This window comes from Amblyraja radiata, chromosome 20, assembly GCF_010909765.2.
Source record: "Amblyraja radiata isolate CabotCenter1 chromosome 20, sAmbRad1.1.pri, whole genome shotgun sequence".
Classification (NCBI taxonomy): Eukaryota; Metazoa; Chordata; class Chondrichthyes; order Rajiformes; family Rajidae; genus Amblyraja; species Amblyraja radiata.
In genome coordinates, this window is record NC_045975.1 from 39,161,220 (window position 1) to 39,180,040 (window position 18,821).

General features: G+C 44.7%; 1 protein-coding gene across 1 annotated transcript in view; it reads left to right on the forward strand.

The window, feature by feature from the left end:
- LOC116984421 (mucin-6-like) overlaps positions 1 to 18,821 on the forward strand; it is a 110,981-nt gene that overhangs the window by 65,746 nt on the left and 26,414 nt on the right. Inside the window, exons 15-16 of the mRNA XM_033038574.1 lie at positions 3,801 to 3,913; positions 17,557 to 17,689. Of these exons, the coding sequence (XP_032894465.1) occupies positions 3,801 to 3,913; positions 17,557 to 17,689 (246 nt within the window). The remainder of the gene's footprint in view (positions 1 to 3,800; positions 3,914 to 17,556; positions 17,690 to 18,821) is intronic.

Consider the following 18,821-nt stretch of genomic DNA (forward strand, 5'->3'; position numbering starts at 1 on the left):
CTTGTGCTCAGATCAATGAAAGTTAAGGGCGGGCGTCAATTGCGTCATTGCAGGTGGCGCGCAAAGATTTTGTGAATACCAAAATCCTGGGGCGCTGCGGTCGACCGCACGTCACTGCCTACGTCACCATGCACCATGCGCGTGTAATGCACACCATCATGTGCGCGTCACAACGTGCGCACGTGCATCGTGACGCGTAAATTATGTAGCGTAAATGACACGCAAATGACACCCAAGTGGGACAGGCCCTTTAAACTCCAGCGTCAGCAAATAATCCGAAAAGAAAGTTGGAATTTACAGCAAGAGATGATGGCAGGAGCAGGATTGCTCCAAGTGTAGAGGACAGTGGCACATCTATAACCTGGAGCGTTATTCTGTTTGATTGCTTTCTGTCCTCCCTATTGGAGTGCTATCTGTTCTCCCTACCTGAGGAGGATATACATGTGGTAGTGGGAGTGCAGCTAACTATTCTCCTAGCTGATGCCTGGGATGACAGACTGGTCCTATGAGGAGATACTGAGCAAACTGGACTGATACTCCTGAGAGTTTAGAAGAATGCGAGATTTCATTGAAATGTAGGCAGAATTGGAGGGTGGGTGCATATACAGTAACATCCTGAAAGTGAGTAGGGAGAGTGATAAAGAAGGTGTATGGAATGCCTGCATTCATCAGTAGGGGCATTGAGTGTAAGAGTCGGGAAGTCATGATGTCATGGGTAGGAAAAGGGAAGTGGTCCTGAATATTGAGAGCTATGCAAAAGTTTAAAAAGTGGGACTGTCAGGGCATTGATCTCTGGATTACTTCTGGTGCCATGTGCTTGTGCAGGTAAGAACAGGAAGATAGGACAGATGGACATGAGAACTGCTGCCTTACAGCGCCAGAAACTGGTTACGGGCATGGAATTGGTGGGCTGAAGAGTTTGTTTCAGCGCTGTATCTCTAAACTAAACTAAAGAGTTCCATGGAACGGTTGACGAAACTTGCATTTTTTGGAAACGTAATCAAGGACCATTCACACCCCAACCATTCTCTCTTCTCCCCTGTCCCATCGGGCAGAAGATACAAATGTTTGAAAGCACCAAATTCATGGACAGTTTCTTCCCCACTGTTATCAGAGTCTTGAATGGACCTCTCATTTGCGAGTGCTGTGTTCCTGACCCTCCAATGTACCTCATTGGGACCCTTGTATTTCCTATTTTTACCTGCACTTTCTCTATCGCCATAACAATACTGTTTGCATTGCCGGTTGTACTCATGAATGATTTAATTTTCCAGGATAGCAAAATAACTAATTTTCACTGTGACCATTACCAGGGCCGTAGGTTGATAAGGTCAGGGCCATTGGTCAAGTTAATATGGGCTTCAGCAAGGCATTTGATAAGGTTTGCATTGCAGGCTGCTCTGGAAGGTTATATTGTGTGGGCCCAAGATAGAGTTAGCAAACTGGATACAGAAATGGCTTCACGGTGGTGGTGCAGGGTTGCTTTTCAGACTGGAGGCTTTTGACTGGTGGTGGGCCTCAGGGATCGGTCCCGGGCCTATTGTTGTTTGTGGTTTATATCAGTGATCTGGATGAGAATGTACAAGGTATGATTAATAAGTTTGCAAATAACACTAAAATAGTTGGTAGAGTAAACGGTAACAATGGCTATCAAGAATTACAACGAGATCTTGATCAACTGGGCAAGTAGATTAGGAAATGGCTAAAGAAGCTTAATTCAGAGAAGCATGAGGTATGACATTTTGGGAAGTCGAACTAGGACAGGACCTTCACAGTTAAATGTATGGTCCTGTCAAGTGTTGTAGAGTAGAGGGATCTAGGAGTACAAGTGCACTGTTCCCAGAAAGTGATATTGCAGTTAGATTTGGTGATGAAGAAGACTTTTAGCATGCTGGCCTTGATCAGTCAGGGAGATAGGTACAGAAGTTAGGATGTTATGTTACAGTGATGCAAGGACATTGTGAGTCCACATTTAGAGTATTGTGTTCAGTTTTGGTCACCCAGCTGTTGGAACGATGCAATTAATCTGGAAAGGGTGCAGAGAAGATTTATGAGGATGTTGCCAGGACTCTAGGGCCTGAAATATAGAGAGAGGTTGGGCAGACTAGAAACATATTCCTTGGAGCACAGGAGGGTGATCTTATAGAGTGGTATAAATTCATGAGGGAAATAGATGAGGGTAAATGGATGAGGTGATGACAGGAATGGAGTGGATATTGTTTACATGGATTTTAAAAAGGGATTTGATAAAGTCCCTCACAAGAGGGCTGCAAAACCCATGGAATTAACAAAGGACAACAAAGGACAAAGGACATTAAAGGGTCACTGGCAGAGATGAAGCGATGAAGGTTAATTATTTCAGACAGAAGCCAATGAGTGAACAATTAACAGCATTTCCAGGCTGTTCGTGGTGGTCAGCGGAGTTCCCAGGGCCCAGGCTACAGTTTCTTCTAATATCAATAACAAAGACATGGGTGTGGAGGGCTAGGTTTCTGCATGTGGGAATGAAGCAATGCTTGCCTACGCGGCAAGCAGTGAGCAGGGAAGTAATAGACTGCAGAGTGAATTGCAGAAATATATTAACAGAGAGAAGCGCCACACTTCAGCAAAAAAAATAAAATGGATGAAATAACAGACTTGTGACAGGTGCAGAGGAACCTGGGGGTAGGTGTACACAAATCCTGAAGAGTGGCAGAGCATATTGAGAGAGTTATTGGTGCAGCATAGAAGATCCTGGGAGTCGTACACTGAAGCACAGTGTACAAAAGCAGAGAGGTATTGTTCGGACAGTACATAAAACTGGGCTAAAGATAGACACAAAAAGCTGGAGTAATTCAGCGGGTCAGACAGCATCTCTGGAGAAATGGAATAGGTGATGTTTAGGGTCAAGTCCCTTCTTCAGACTGATAATGGAAGAAGGGTCTTGACCAGAAATGTCACCCATTCCATTCCTCCAGAGATGCTGTATGACCCGCTGAGTTACTCCAGCTTTTTGTGTCTATCCTCAGTTTAAACCGGCATCTGTAGTTCCTTCCTACTCACAATACTGGACTAGTGTGTCTAATTCTAGCAGCCTCACTTTGTAAAGGATATAAAGGCAGCTGAAGATGAGATGGATGAGAAAGATGGCAGGGAAGAGGGATTTCAGCACCAGTCTTAGCTTAGGGAAGCTGGGTTTTTTCTTGGAACAAAGGAGGTTGGTTAAGATGGATACAATCATGACTGGTTTAGGAAAGGTGAGCAGAAAGATGCTGTCTTGATGGACAGAAGGTCGATGTAACAGGAAAAGTTTTTTCAATTATTTAAGATATGGATCTCACTGCCCGATAGGGTAATAGGTGCAGAATCAATCTATATCTTCACAAGGGAATTTAACAGCACTGAGAGTAAAGCTACATGGGAGGGCAATGGCATGGACAGTCTAGCAGAGACTCGAAAGACCCGAAGGACAAACAGCCTCCTTCTCTGCTTTTATTTTATTCAGAAGTAATAGAAAATAAGGATGCAAAATATAAGGCACAGGATATAAACAAGTAAATGGAATATAAAATAGATAAAATGTGAACATTGCAATAGGATTTACTAATATTTTAGTTATATATTGTAGGCAAATGTAAAGTTTGTCCCTTCTTCCATCACTTCTGATGATGTGACATAAAAATCATTGCCCCTTTACAGAGGACAGTAGCAGCCTGATCTGGGGAAAGTTCTCTCCAGCCCATTCTGCACTCCGCTTGAACTGTATCTTGAGGGGTATATTAATGTGTTTCTTAATTATGTAATTATTTGATTTCTTTTAGGGAATATCAAAATCTACAAACGGTCTTCCAGCTACATTCAAATGGACACTGACTGTGGCCTAGGGCTGCTCATTAAGATGACAGAAGTTTTCCAAGTGTATATTATGGTTGGGGTGAGGTTCCTTGGAAGCACCAATGGTATGAAATCAGTATTCTCCTCTTTCTCAGCAATCCCTCGAGATCGTGAATGACTCCTGTGGCTTTGTGGAGTGACTGATGAATGTAATCTGGGTACTGCAGTCTCTTCCACAAGTTTAACTAATATTTTTATGTTAAAATGAGACGCTGCAGTGTTAAGTATTTTCTGCCAATGTTTTTTTCTGAAATACGATACTTAACTTCAAGAAGGTATCAGCAGTATCTTATACCATTCTATCTTCTCACATGCTGCCAGGCTTTGTGTAATTTTAACATTTTCAGTTTGGAGTTCAGATCTCCAGCATGTGTGTTGGTTTGTTTCCATGCCAGTAACTAAAGGACAGGAATAAAGAAATATGCAAGTATTTTCTCCACACCGTGAAGTTTATGCACATCTATTTGATTATGTTTCTTTAACTTGTGATTTGGTCTGAAGTGAAAAATAACATTGCCTATGCAAATGGTAACACAAAAGATTGCAGATACTGGAGTTTGGAGCAAAAAACTAATTTCTGGAGCAATGGGGGTGGGGAAACTTTTCAAATCTTTTCCCTGTACGGAGCACCCGACCTTTTCTCTGTCGGGTCTCCGTTGTCGTTGGGGCCTAGCACCATGGAGCGGCCTCCAACCGGAACGACCTGGGGCTCCAGTCGCGGATCCTGCGGACTACTCACTGGCAGAGTTCAGAGCGGGAGGAGTTGTGGTGGCGCGAGCTGCGGCCTGACCCCGGAGATTCGGAGGCTCCAGCCGCTGGCCCGGTGGACGGTAACACCGGGAGCCCGTGGGTCCCTGGTGGGAGACTGCTTTTCGGGGCTTCCGCAACAGCGACTTCTCCCGCCCGAGTTGCGGGGTTGAGGATGACCTGGAGCGGGGCCTTACATCGCCCGGCGCGGCTTTAAATGGCCGCAGGACATGCTAGCGCCCGCCGGGGGCTCCAACACCAAGACCCGGAGCGTGGCCTTGCATCGCCCCACGCGGCTTTAATGGCCGCGGTACTTATTTACCATCGCCCGCCGGGGGCTTTGACTTTGACATCGGGAGGAGAATGGGCAGAGCAGGGGAGAGATAAGACTTTGCCTTCCATCACAGTGAGGAGGAGATTCAATGTGATGGATGTTTGTGTAAATTGTGTTGTGTCTTGGTTCTTCTACTTGTTTGTATGACTGCAGAAACCAAATGCGGTAAGCTCGTGAATACAAATAAATTGTATTGTAATGTATTGTAACTTGCAGAATCTATTGAGTGCTGCAGTTTATAATTTAGTTTTATCCTCTTGGTGGAATGTAATCTCAGTGGTTTGTATGTATCATGTTAAGCATTTTCTGTCAATATGGCTCTATGGTGATGCTTCAGGAAAATGATAATCAACTTTAAGATAGTGTTCTAATTTGGCCCAGAAACATAATTACAGCAGGTTAACAGAGAGCCATAGAGAACCAGAGGGCCTTACAGCAATGAAACAATTGATACAGATTATATGATATAGAAACAAAGAAAATGGGTCCTAGAGTAGGCCATTCGGCCCTTCGAGCCAGCACCGCCATTCAATGTGATCATGGCTGAACGTCCACAAACACCCCGTTCCTGCCTTTTTCCCATATCCCTTGATTCCGTTAGCCCTAAGAGCTCTATCTAAAGGGGCTGTCCCACTGTACGAGCTAATTCAAGAGCTCTCCCGAGTTTAAAAAAAATCAAACTCGTGGTAATCACGTAGAATGTACGTAGCGGGTACGTCGGAGCTCGGGACGTCTCTTAGCGGCTCGTAACGCTAACGGCAGGTACTCGGGAAAATGCGGTAAGCTCGTGAAGACTCATGAAGATTTTTCAACGTTGAAAACATGTTGAAAAACGTTCACGAGAGCCCCGAGTACCTATGAGCGGCTATTACCGTAATTCTCCGAGTTCGAATCAGGGGAAACTCGGGAGAACTCTTGAAATAGCTCGTACAGTGGGACAGCCCCTTAACTCTCTTTTGAATGCATCCAGTGAATTGGCCTCCACTGCCTTCTGAGGCAGAGAATTCCACAAATTCACAACTCTCTGGATGAAAAGGTTTTTCCTCATCTCAGTTCTAAATGGCCTACCTCTTATTTTTAAACTGTGGCCCCTGGTTCAGGACTCCCCCAACATTGGGAACATGTTTCCTGCATCTCGCTTGTTCAATCCTTTGATAATTGTATATGTTTCTATAAGATCCCATCTCATCCTTCTAGATTTCAGTGAATACAAGCCCAGTCGTTCCACTCTTTCATCATATGACAGTCCCGCCCTCCCGGGAATTAACCTGGTGAACCTAAGCTGCACTCCCTCAATAGCACAAATGTCCTTCCTCAAATTAGGAGACCAGAACTGCACACAATACTCCGTCCGGGTGTGGTCTAACTGAGTCTCAAGCTCATCCACTTTATTTCTTATACTTCACGCATTCATATATAACACTTTTAATTCGGTATTCAATTCCCCTCTCACACCGGTTCCTATTTCACCTGACCTTACTCTCTTATCCCTTCTTGAACTTTCTGTTCCATTCATTTGGGTGTCTTTCGTAACTTTTCCAGTACTCTCTTTCCCTTTAACTCCATCCTTATACTTCCAATTTGTCGACCCCTCCTCCTGCTATTTAGTTTAAACCCACACGCGGAGCCCTGGCAAACCTGCCTGCCAGAGTGTCCCCCTTCAGTTAAGATGCACCCCTCCCTTTTGTACAGATAACCCCTACCCCAGAAGAGATCCCAGTGGTTTATAAATCTAAATCCATGCCCCCTGCCCCAGCTCCTCAGCCACACATTCAGATCCCCTATCTCCCTGTCCGTGCCCTCACTTGCACGAGGTACAGGAAGCAAACTAGAAATAACCACCCTAGAGGTCCTGCATTTCAGCCTTCTTCCTAACTCTCTAAACTCACTTTGCAGAACCTCCTTCCTCTTCATCCCGACGTCGTTTGTGATGAAATGCACAACCACTTCCGGCTGCTCCCCTTCCCCCTTCAGGATGTCTTGGACCCTGGCACCAGGGAGGCAACACAACATCTTCGAGTCTCGCCCGTTGCCACAGAATCTCTTGTCCACATCTCTCACTATTGAGTCATCTACCACTACGGCGTTACCTGACGTAGGTCTCTCCGGTTGAGACTCAACGCTAGGATTTGATTGAAAGTCCTGTCCGCTGCTCAGACTGGAATTGTCGTCTGTCCTGACAGCTTCCAAGAGGGTGTACCTGTTTTCAGCAGCTGCAGCCACTGCTTCAGTCTCCTGCACTCCACGCTTACTTCCCTTCCTCATTGTCACCCACCTTCGCTCTTCTTGTATCCTTGGTGTAACAACCTCATTGTAGGTCCTGTCCAGGAAGCTTTCATTTTCCCGGATGGTCCTGAGATGATCCAGCTGCTGCTCCAGTTCCCTAACACGGTCCTTCAGGAGCTGTACCTGGACACAATTTCCACAGGTGTAGTTGTCAAAGGCACCAGCGGTGTCCCTGACTTCCCACATCCTGCAAGAGTCACACTGCAACAACTTGCCTGCTATTATTTCAGTCGACAAATCCCAATTGGTTGTGGATCTCACCTTCTCTACTTTTGAGCGTAGTCTCCTCGCTGAAGACTCTCGAACCAAAGACTCGCACTTTACTCACCAAGGCACTTCACCTCAACAAGGCCGCTCTGCTATAGCTGCACTTATTTTTATCTGCTACCTAATCAACTACTTTAGGGCTAATTTGTAAATTACTTGAACCTGTGCCTTTGGCTCTCATTTTAAATCCCCGTTCCCTCAGACACCTTGACGCTTCTTCTCTCCGACCTTCACTGGCCTTTGGCTCAACCTGTGAATGCCAACCAGGATGCACCATCAAAGTTCGCCCACCTTTGCTGCATATCTCTCTAAACCTTTCCTATTCATGTATCCATCAAAGTGTATTTTAAAATCTGTTAAAGTGAGTACCTCAACTACCTTCTCTGGCAGCTCGTTCCATATACTCACTCCCCTCTGAGTGAAATGTTTACCCTTTAGGTTCCCATTAAATCTTTCCCCTCTCATCTGAAACCTCTGGTTCTGATTCCCTATCCTCAGTGAAATACTCTGTGCATTCACTCTATCTATTCACCTTGTAATTTTATACACCGCTATAAAATCGCCGCCCAGTCTCCTGCGTTGCAATAAATAAAGTCCAAGCCTGTCCAACCTCCCTCTCGTTCAGACCCCTGATTCCTGGCAACATCCTCATGAACATTCTCTATGCTCTTCCCAGCTTAATGACATGCTCCCAATAGCAGTGTGACCAATACTGAACACAATACTCCAAATGCAGCTGCACCAACATCTTGTGCAGCTGATGGTGACATTATAATGTAAGAAATGAACTGCAGGTGCTGGTTCAAACCAAAGATAGAATTAAAATGCTGGAGTAACATAGGCAGCATCCCTGGAGAGAAGAAATGGGTGATGTTTCAGGTTGAGACCCTTCTTCAGCCTTCTATACACAATACCTAATCAATGAAGGCCAATGTACCAAAGCCCTTCTTTACTACCCTATCTACCTGTGACATGACTTTCAGGGAACTATGAACCTGCACTCCGAGATCTGTCTGCTCTACAACACTCCCCGTGCCCTACCATTCACTGTAAATGTCCCACCCTGACATGACTTTCCACAATTCAACACCTCGTTAAATTTCCATCATTCCAATAAATATTGATACAGATGTATATTATATCATCATTCATTTTATGAACACAAATAATCCCTGACTTTCTGCCTAATTAAAGGCCAGATATGAGAAAAAGACATTTCAATATTGTTTTGGAAATAGCATATCATATGAAGAAATGTATAAGTTTTAATTTCCAGAACTAACAGTAAACTAACAATGTTCTTTAGGGAAAAGTTTAAGTTTTCTGCAGCCTATTTGTTTACGTAACTGAGTTAATTTTGTATCACACACTTTATATTTGGGTTAATGGTATTTATCTGGTTTATTTATTTTTTGAAGGGCTATGTGGTAACTTCAATGGAGACTCCACAGATGATTTTAAAAGCAGTATGAATATCATAGAACAGAGACCAAGTTTTTTTGTGAATTCTTGGAAAGTTACAGCAAATTGTGGACCTGCTTGTGATGAGGAGTCAGACCCATGCTCGTTAAGTCAAATGAATGGTAAGTGCCAAATAAATCTGTGCCATCCATGATCAATAATAGTTTAAAAAGAGTCTGGATTTTGCCTTCTGTTGAAATGACTGAAGATATTATAACCAATTTTTAATGGCTCAGTTTTCTAATGATATTAAATGCGTTGTTGTAGTGCAAACCTATGGAAGGTTTGATGTCAAAGTTTCTGTGTTGGATTTAGATCAGTTATAGATATGAGTAGAGAAATGATAGATTGAGTCCAATCCAAGCACGTCTGAGGAGTTGCACTTTGGGAGGTTGAATGTAAAGGGAAAGTAATATGTTTAATGGCAAGATCTTTAACAGCATTGATGTACAGAGGGTCCTCAGGGTGTAGATCCCTGAAAGTGGCAACACAAGGAGATAGAGTGGTAAAGGGGTATGGTGTGCTTGCTTCATTGGTGAAGGCGTTGAGTATACAAATTAGGCAGACACGTGTAGTTTTATAAAACTTTGGTTAGGCCACATTTGGAGTTCAAGAGTTCTGCAGTCTGGTCACCTGAATACAGAGAGGATATGGACGTGTTGGAGTGGGTGAAGAGGTTTACCAGAATGCTGTCTGGATTAGATTCAGATTCAGATTCAGATTCAACTTTAATTGTCATTGTCAGTGTACAGTACAGAGACAACGAAATGCAGTTAGCATCTCCCTGGAGAGAGACATAGAATATGATTTCAATAAATAAATCTATTTACATGCATACAGTCATAGTGTTTTTCCTGTGGGAGGAGTGTCCGGGGGGGGGGGGGGGTCACCGAGGTACAGTTTGAGTACTGTGACAGCCGCAGGGAAGAAGCTGTTCCTGGACCTGCTGGTCCGGCAACGGAGAGACCTGTAGCGCCTCCCGGATGGTAGGTGGGTAAACAATCCATGGGTGAGAGCCGTCCTTGACGATGTTGAGCGCCCTTCGCAGACAACGCTTGCTTTGGACAGACTCAATGGAGGAGAGCGAGGAACCGGTGATGCATTGGGCAATTTTCACCACCCTCTGCAGTGCTTTCCGGTCGGAGACAGAGCAGTTGCCATACCATACTGTGATACAGTTGGTAAGGATGCTCTCGATGGTGCAGCGGTAGATGTTCACTAGAATCTGAGGAGGCAGATGGACCTTTTTCAGTCTCCTCAGGAAGAAGAGACGCTGGTGAGCCTTCTTGACCAGAGTTGAGGTATTGTGGGTCCAAGAGAGGTCATCGGAGATATTGACCCCCAGGAACCTGAAGCTGGAAACACGTTCCACCTCCGTCCCATTGATGTGGATGGGGGTGTGCGTGCCGCCCCTAGACTTCCTGAAGTCTACAATGAGCTCCTTGGTCTTCTTGGAGTTAAGGGCCAGGTTGTTGTCAGTGCACCATGCTGCTAGGAGCTGGACCTCCTCCCTGTAGGCCGACTCATCGTTGTTGCTGATGAGGCCAATCACCGTTGTATCATCTGCATACTTGATGATGGTGTTAGTGCCATGTACAGGTGTGCAGTCGTAGGTGAAGAGGGAGTAGAGGAAGGGGCTCAGCACACAGCCCTGTGGAACGCCAGTGTTCAGGGTGAGGGTTGAAGAGGTGAGCTTGTCTAACCTAACAGACTGGGGTCTGTTGGTTAGAAAGTCCAGTATCCAGTTGCAGAGGGAGGGGTCGATGCCCAGGTTACCGAGTTTGGTGATCAGTTTAGAGGGTATAATGGTGTTGAATGCTGAGCTGTAATCGATGAACAGCATTCTTACGTAAGTGTCTCTGTTGTAGAGGTGGGAGAGGGCGGAGTGAAGTGCCGTTGAGATGGCATCCTCCATACTCCTGTTTTTGCGGTAGGCAAACTGATAGGGATCCAATGTGGGGGGTAGGCAGCCTTTGAGGTGTGCCAGGACCAGCCTCTCGAAGCACTTGGTGATGATGGGAGTAAGTGCAACTGGGCGGATGTCGTTGAGGCTTGCCGCAGTGGAATGTTTTGGCACCAGCACGATGGAGGTGGTTTTAAGGCACGTGGGGACAACTGCTTGGCAAGTGACAGGTTGAAGATGTCAGTCCAGACGTCTGTCAGCTGCGCAGCACAGGCCCTGAGGACGCGCCCGGGGATGCCGTCAGGGCCAGCGGCCTTACGTGCATTAGTCCTACTCAGTGCCACGTTCTCGTCATAGGGGGTGAGTGTGAGGGGTTGGTGATCGGCATGGGAGCACAGCCTTGATGGCTGTCTCTAGATTGTCCCTGTCGAAGCGGCCATAGAAGTGGTTAAGCTCCTCAAGGAAGGAGGCGTCGCTGGATGTGGGGGTGGTGTTGGTGGATCTATAGTCAGTGATGGCCTGGATGCCTTGCCACATGCGTCGGGGGTCGGAGTTGTTGTTGAAGTGCTCCTCAATCCTGAGCTTATGGCAGTGCTTGGCCTTCTTGATGCCCCTCTTCAGGTTAGCCCTGGATGAACTGTAGGCTCGAGCATCGCCTGACCTGAAAGCAGTGTCCCGTGCTTTCAGCAGTAGCCTGACCTCGCTGTTCATCCATGGCTTCTGATTCGGGAATATGGTCACCCGTTTGAGGGAGGTGACACTATTGATGGTGGAGTTTATAAAGTCCAGAACAGAGGAAGTGTAGGAATCAATGTCCGTGTGGGAGTCAAGGGTGGCCTGGGCTGCAAACGCCTTCCAGTCAGTGTTTCCAAAACACTGCTGAAGTGTGGAGTCCGCTTCCTCTGACCAGACTTTAACTGTCCTCACAGTGGGTTTAACCCAAGTGTTGAGTGGGGAGTACTTAGGGAGCAGGAACAATGAGAGGTGATCAGACTGACCAAGGTGGGGGAGGGGGACGGCTTTGGAAGCTTCAGCCATGTTAGTGTAGACTTTGTCCAGTGTCTTGTCTACTCTAGTGGCGAAGGAGACATGTTGGTGGAATTTGGCGAGTACAGTCTTCAGGTTGGAGTGATTGAAGTCACCCGCAACAATGAAGGCTGCCTCGGGGTTGTGAGTCTGTTGTTTTATGAGTGTATTATGAGAGGCAGAGATAGGATAGACAGTTGGAAAAATGTTCCTAATTTATTTTTGCTCACATACTAGAGGATGCAGCTTTAAAGTCAGAAGGAGAAATTTTCAAGTCAATGTATAGGTAAAGATTTTTACACAGAGGGTAGTGGCTGCCTGGATCGCTCTACCATGGTTGGTGATGGACATAGATATAATGGTGACCTTTAAGAGGTTTTTAGATGAACACATCAATATGCAGGAAATTAAGGGATATGGACCACGTGTGGGCAGAGGAGATTAACCTGGCATCATGTTCGGCATTGACAAAAGGCCTGTTCCTGTGCCGTATTGTTTGATGATTTTTATCATCGGCTGATTTGGCAAAGGCACACCCAGTCCTGTCATCTAAGACATGTAAGGTTGAAAAAGTGTGTTGGGATGGAGATACAGGAGACTGCAAATGCTGGAATCTGGAGCGATAAACAATCTGCTGGAGGAACTCCGCAGTCCTGTTGCAGAATTTCGACCAGAAACATTGATAATTCCTTTCCCCCCACTTGACCCACTGTTCCTCTGGCAGATTGTTTGTTATTACGGAGTGTTGCTGACATGTGAGAAATTAATTTTTATCCACGTGCCTTGTAATTGTTGGTGATTTTGAGAATCATCAGGATCATATGCTCCATAACCTCCGATGGTATTTCAATCTCAGTCACCGAGGTTGATGTCAGGATATCCTTCAGTTGGGTGAACCCTCAGGAAGTGTCTGGACCTGATGGTGTACCTGGTCTGCATTGACCAACTGGCTAGAATTATTGCACGCATCTTCACCCTCTCATTACCGAGGTACGAGTTTCCCACTTGTTTTAAAAGGGCATCAAGAATACTGGTGCCTAAGAAGAGTAAGATGACATGCCTCAATGACTACCATCGGGAAGAAGGTGTAGGAGTCTGAGAACTGTGACTTCCAGGTTTAGGAACAGCTTCTTTCCAATAACCATCAGGCTATTAAACACTGTGAACACCATCTAAACATAGAACTACAAACTGCCTTGGTTGCACTTGGGACTTTGGGCTTTGTTTCATTTTTGCATAATATTGTCTTTTTAATTCATTGAATTATTTGTTTGTTTGTGATGTTAGTATTGAGTACTGTGTTTACAAACTTGCTGCACTGCTGCTACAAATAAGAACGTCATTGTACTGTTTTGGGACATATGACAATAAAACACATTTGACTCGTGACTCTCTTGATCAAAATTCCTGAGGAATTCATACTTGTTGGAACTGAGAACTAAAATGGTTTATTTTGCATTTTATAGAAATCTTTGCAGAATCCCATTGTTCAGCATTGTTGGAAGAGACCTCTATATTTGGACGATGTCATGAGTTTTTAGATCCTACAGAATTTTATAAGGCAAGTAATTTCTTGTTTCTTTTCTCCAAATTATTCTCTTATTTTGTTAGCCACGAATATATCAGACATTGGTAAGGTTGACAGGTTTCTCATGGAAATTGGCCTTTTTGCTGCGATTCATTACCGTTCAATATCACTCTAAAATTCAAAAACGGAAGATAAATGCTCTTTTAAAGAGATTGACTGGAATTTTTTATTCTTCTGGAAAATAGATTAAAAAATTGAATCTTGATCGGTAAAGACAATACCTTGCTATATTGTCCTGATATTGTGTTCATTCGGATTACCGAACACTCCTATAGAAACACTCCGATATGTATTCATATGGTCTCCTGATGGGGTGTGCATTCACTTGCTGTGAAAATAAAATGTTATTCTCAAGTGACAGGAGGAACAGTGGGAACCCTTTGGAAGGTGCAATGTGGAAACAGGCCCTTCGGCCCACCAAGTCCATGCCGACCAAAGATCACCCCTACACTTTTTCTAAACTACACATTAGCAGCAATTTACAGAGACAAATTAACCTACAAACTTGCAGGTCCAAATGTGGGAGGAAGCCCAAGCACCCGGTTAAAACCCACAAAATCACAGGGAGAATGTGCAAACTCTGTACAGACAGCACCCTGCCGCTGTAAGGCAGGAGGTCTACTGCTGCACCACTGTGACACCCTGCAGTCTCCAATTTCTGCAGATAAATCCTGCAATGAGAGTGCAAATAATTTAAGGTGAAAATGAATGTGTGAGAATGGAGAAGACCCCTGGAACATATTCCACAGGCATGCAGCAATATTTTGTTCATTACTGTTCTGTACCTGGAGGTTTCACCTTTCTGAAAATTGTTTAATGCGATATGCACCCTGAAATTCAAGAACCATAGAAAAATAGGTGCAGGAGTAGGCAATTTGACCCTTCATGCCAGCACCGCCATTCAATATGATCATGGCCGATCATCTAAAATCAGTACACCATTCCTGCTTTTTCCCCATATCCCTTGATTCCGTTAGCCCCAAGAGCTAAATCTAACTCTTTCTTGAAAACATCCAGTGAATTGGCCTCCACTGCCTTCTGTGGCAGAGCATTCCACAGATTCACAACTCTCTGGATGAAATAGTTTTTCCTCATCTCAGTCCTAAATGGCCTACACTTCTTGAACTGTGACCCCTGGTTCTGGACACCCCCAACTTCGTGAACACTTTTTCTGCATCCAGCCTGTCAAATCCTTTATGAATTTTATGTTTCGATAAGATCCCCTCTAATCCTTCTAAATTCCAGTGAACAAGCCCAGTCGACCCGTTCTTTCATCATATGTCAGTCCTGGCAACCCGGGAATTAACCTGGTGAACCTATGATGTACTCCCCCAATAGCAATAATGTCCTTCCTCAAATTACGAGACCACAATTGCACAGGGCCCTGTGCAACTGCAATAGGACCTCCTTGCTCCTAAATACAAATCATCTCGCAAAGAAGGCCAACATGCCAATAGCTTTCTTCGCCCAGGTCTCGTTGCACCTCCCCTTTTCCTAATCTGACATCATTCAATTGATAATCTGCCCTCCTGTTCTTGCCACCAAAGTGGATAACCTCACATATATCCACATTATACTGCATCTGCCCACTCATCCAACCTATCCACGTCACCCTGCAGCCTCATAGCATCCTCATCGTAGCTCAAACTGCCACCCAGCTTTGTGTCATCCGCAAACCTGGAGATATCACATTTAATTCCCTCTCCTAAATAGTTAATATATATATTGTAAATAACTGGGGTCCCAGCACTGAGCCTTGCGGCACCCCACTAGTCACTGCCTGCCATTCTGAAAAGGACCCGTTAATTCCTACTCTTTGCTTCCTGTCTGCCAACCAGTTCTCTATCCATGTCAATACCCTACCCCGAATACCATGTGATCTAATTTTGCACACTAATCTCTTGTGTGGGACCTTGTCAAAGGCTTTTTGAAAGTCCAGATACACCACATTCACTGGCTCTCCCTTATACATTCTACTTGTTACATCCTCAAAAAATCCAAAAGATTGGACAAGCATGATTTCCCCTTCATAAATCCATGCTGACTTTGACCAATCCTGTCACTGCTTTCCAAATGCGCTGTTATAACATCTTTAACAACCGACTCAAGCATCTTCCCCACTACCGATGTAAGGCTAACTGGTCTATATAATTTATCTCCGTCCTTTCTTAAAAAGTGGGGTTGCATTGGCTACCCTCCAGTCCACAGGAACTGATCCAGAGTCGAGTGAACATTGGAAAATGATCACCAATGCTTCCACGATTTCTAGGGCCGCCTCCTTGAGTACTCTGGGATGCAGACCATCAGGCCCTGGGGATTTATCAGCCTTCAGTCCCAACAGTTTACCTAATACCATTTCCTGACTAATCTGGATTTCCTTGAGTTCCTCCCTCCCACTAGATCCGCAGTCCCCTAGTATTTCTGGAAGATTTTTTGTGTGAAGGCAGAACCAAAGTACTCATTTAACTTTTCCGCCATTTCTTTGTTTCCCAATTATAAATTCACTTGTTTCTGATTGTAAGGGACCTACATTTGTCTTCACTAATCTTATCCTTTTTACATATTTAAAGAAGCTTTAAGCGTCAGTTTTTATATTCCCCACATGCTTTCTTTCATGCTCCTTTTTCTTCTCTTAATTAATCCCTTTGTCCTCATCTGTTGAGTTCTATATTTCTCCCAGTCCTCTAGTTTGCTGCTTCCTCTGGCCAATTTATATGCCTTTTCCTTGGATTTAACACTATCCTTGATTTTCCTCTTAGGTCACGGTTGAGCCACCTTCCCCGTTTTATTTTTTTGTCAGACAGGGATGAACAATTTTTGGAGTTCATCCATGCCGTCTTTAAATCTTTGCCATTGCATCTCCACCGACAACCTTTTAAGCATAATTTGCCCGTCTATCCTAGCCAATTCCCGTCTCATAACTTCAAAGTCTCCTTTCTTTAGGTTGAGGACCCTAGTCTTTGAATTAACCTTGTCACTCTCCATCCTAATGCAGAATTCCACCATATTATGGTCACTGTTGCCCAAGGGGCTTTACACAACAAGATCACTAGCTAATCCTTCCTAATTTACACAATACCCAGTCTAGGATGTCCTGTCCTCTAGACGGTTCTTCTACATATTGGTTTAAAAACCATCCTGTATACATTCCAGGAAATCCTCCTCCTCAGTGCTGCTACCAATTTTGTTGGCCCAATCTATATGTAGATTAAAGTCACCCATAATAACTGCTGTACCTTTGCTACACGCGTCCCTAATTTCCTGCTTGATGCTATCCCCAACCTCCCTACTGCTGCTTGGTGGTCTGTGTACAACTCCAACAAGCGTTTTCTGCCCTTGGCTATTTTGCAGTTCTACCCATACCGATTGTGCAGCATCCAAGCTAATGTCTCTCCTTGCTATTGCATCAATCTCCTCTTTCACCTGCAATGCCACCCCACCTCATCTTCCTTTCTGTCTATCCTTCCTGAATATTGGATATTTAGCTCCCAGCTTTGGTCACCCAGGAGCCATGTCTCCATAATTCCAACTATATCATATTCCTTAACTACTAACTGCACATTCAATTCATCCGCCTTATTACGAATGCTCTCGCATTAAGGCACAAAGCTTTCAGGTTTGTTTTTCTTATCACTCTTTCCCTTATTCTACCTTTTGCTTCTGTCCTCCTTTTATGGCCCTCTAGCTCCTTGCATTGGTTCCCATCCCCCTGCCCTGTTAGTTTAAACGTGACCTTTCCTACACTCTCTTTCATGTTAACTGCACGCATACGTTTCCAAGTTGTTGACTCCACCCATTGGCCCCTTCCACACCCCACTGCCCGCTCTAAGATATTTTTGAGATGTTTTATGGAGGTTAATAATTTTATATAACTCTCCGAATTCCTAAATATATTTATTATTGTTCTAAAAAGCATGTAACTTGTTCATGAGAAGGGAGAACTTAGCAGGTCAAGTGACATTTGTATACTCCACAGAAGTTGCTTGAACCGCTGAGTTGTTCCAATGTTCTGTTTTTTAATTCTAATGGAGCTAATAATTCAAGTCTTTTTGTTCATTTCTTTTTGCTCAGAACTGTAAATTTGTAACGTGCAACTATGAACAAACAAATGACTTCATGTGTGCAAGCCTTGATTCATACGCCAGTGCTTGTGCGAAAAGAGGCATAATCTTGGCGGGCTGGAGAAATGTTATGGACGGCTGCGGTAAGTAATCGATAATAACTACCACATAACTTGAACACTTCACTTTATAAGCAAGTTCTGAAAGTCCTAACAGGTTCATATCTTCAGAGGCAAACCCCATTCAGTCAGTGGGATTGCTAAGTACATTCAGTTGGTGGGAAAGCTTTAAATGAGTCTGACCTATGTGACGTGGACATATGAACAGGTTGACAGCAACGAGCACATTCAAAAAGCTAAGATCGCCACAAAAAGCTGCAGTAACTCAATGGGTCAGACAGCATCTCTGGAGAAAAGGAATAGGTGACATTTCGGGTCGAGAACCTTCTTCAGTCTCGAAACGTGACTATTTATTTTCTCCAGAGATACAGTCTGACCCACCGAGTTACTACAGCTTTTTGTGTCTATCTTTGGTTTGAACTAGCATCTGCAGTTCCTTCCTATACGTTCAAAATGCTGTCTGCCTCAGAACATCAAAGCCGCCCCAAGCCAAAGAGAAGAGTCCTGAGAGAAAGTGCCAAAAAATGCAAACCTCTTGAAGAACTGTGGTTCAGCAGCATCTGTGGAGGCAAAGGATAGTCGATGTTTCGGTTTGCGCCTGGACACCAACACTGAGACCATGGAGGGAAGGTAGCCTGTGTAATGAGGATGAGGGAAGACTTGGTTTCTGAGAGAGGAGAGGTGATGAGTGGAACCAGATGGGGCGTGGGGAGAAATGATGGGAAGATGGAGCTCTGTGGGGAGGGAAGGGGAGGGAAGGGGAGGGAAGGGGAGGTGTTGAGTCAGGGCAGTTGGTAACACAAGGAAATAAAAAAGGGGGAAAGTTTAGGTAGATGTCCCCAGGTGGGATGGGGAGGGGGAAGGATAGTGACAGAGGCTGGTAGACGATAGGGGGGAACCAGAAATGGGAGGGATGATGGGCAGATAATCCAGGTGGGGTTAGGGATAGAAAAGGTGAACCAAGGGAGAAGAAACACACAAAATGCTGGAGTATCTCAGCGGGTCAGGCCACATCCTAGAGAGAAGGAATAGGTGACGTTTCGTGTCGAGACCTTTCTTCAAACTGAGAGCCACGCGAGAGGGAAATTTCAGGTACAAATCAGAGCTGGCACTGGTAGCCAAGGAGCCCACAATGGTCCATTGTTGATTGAGGAGG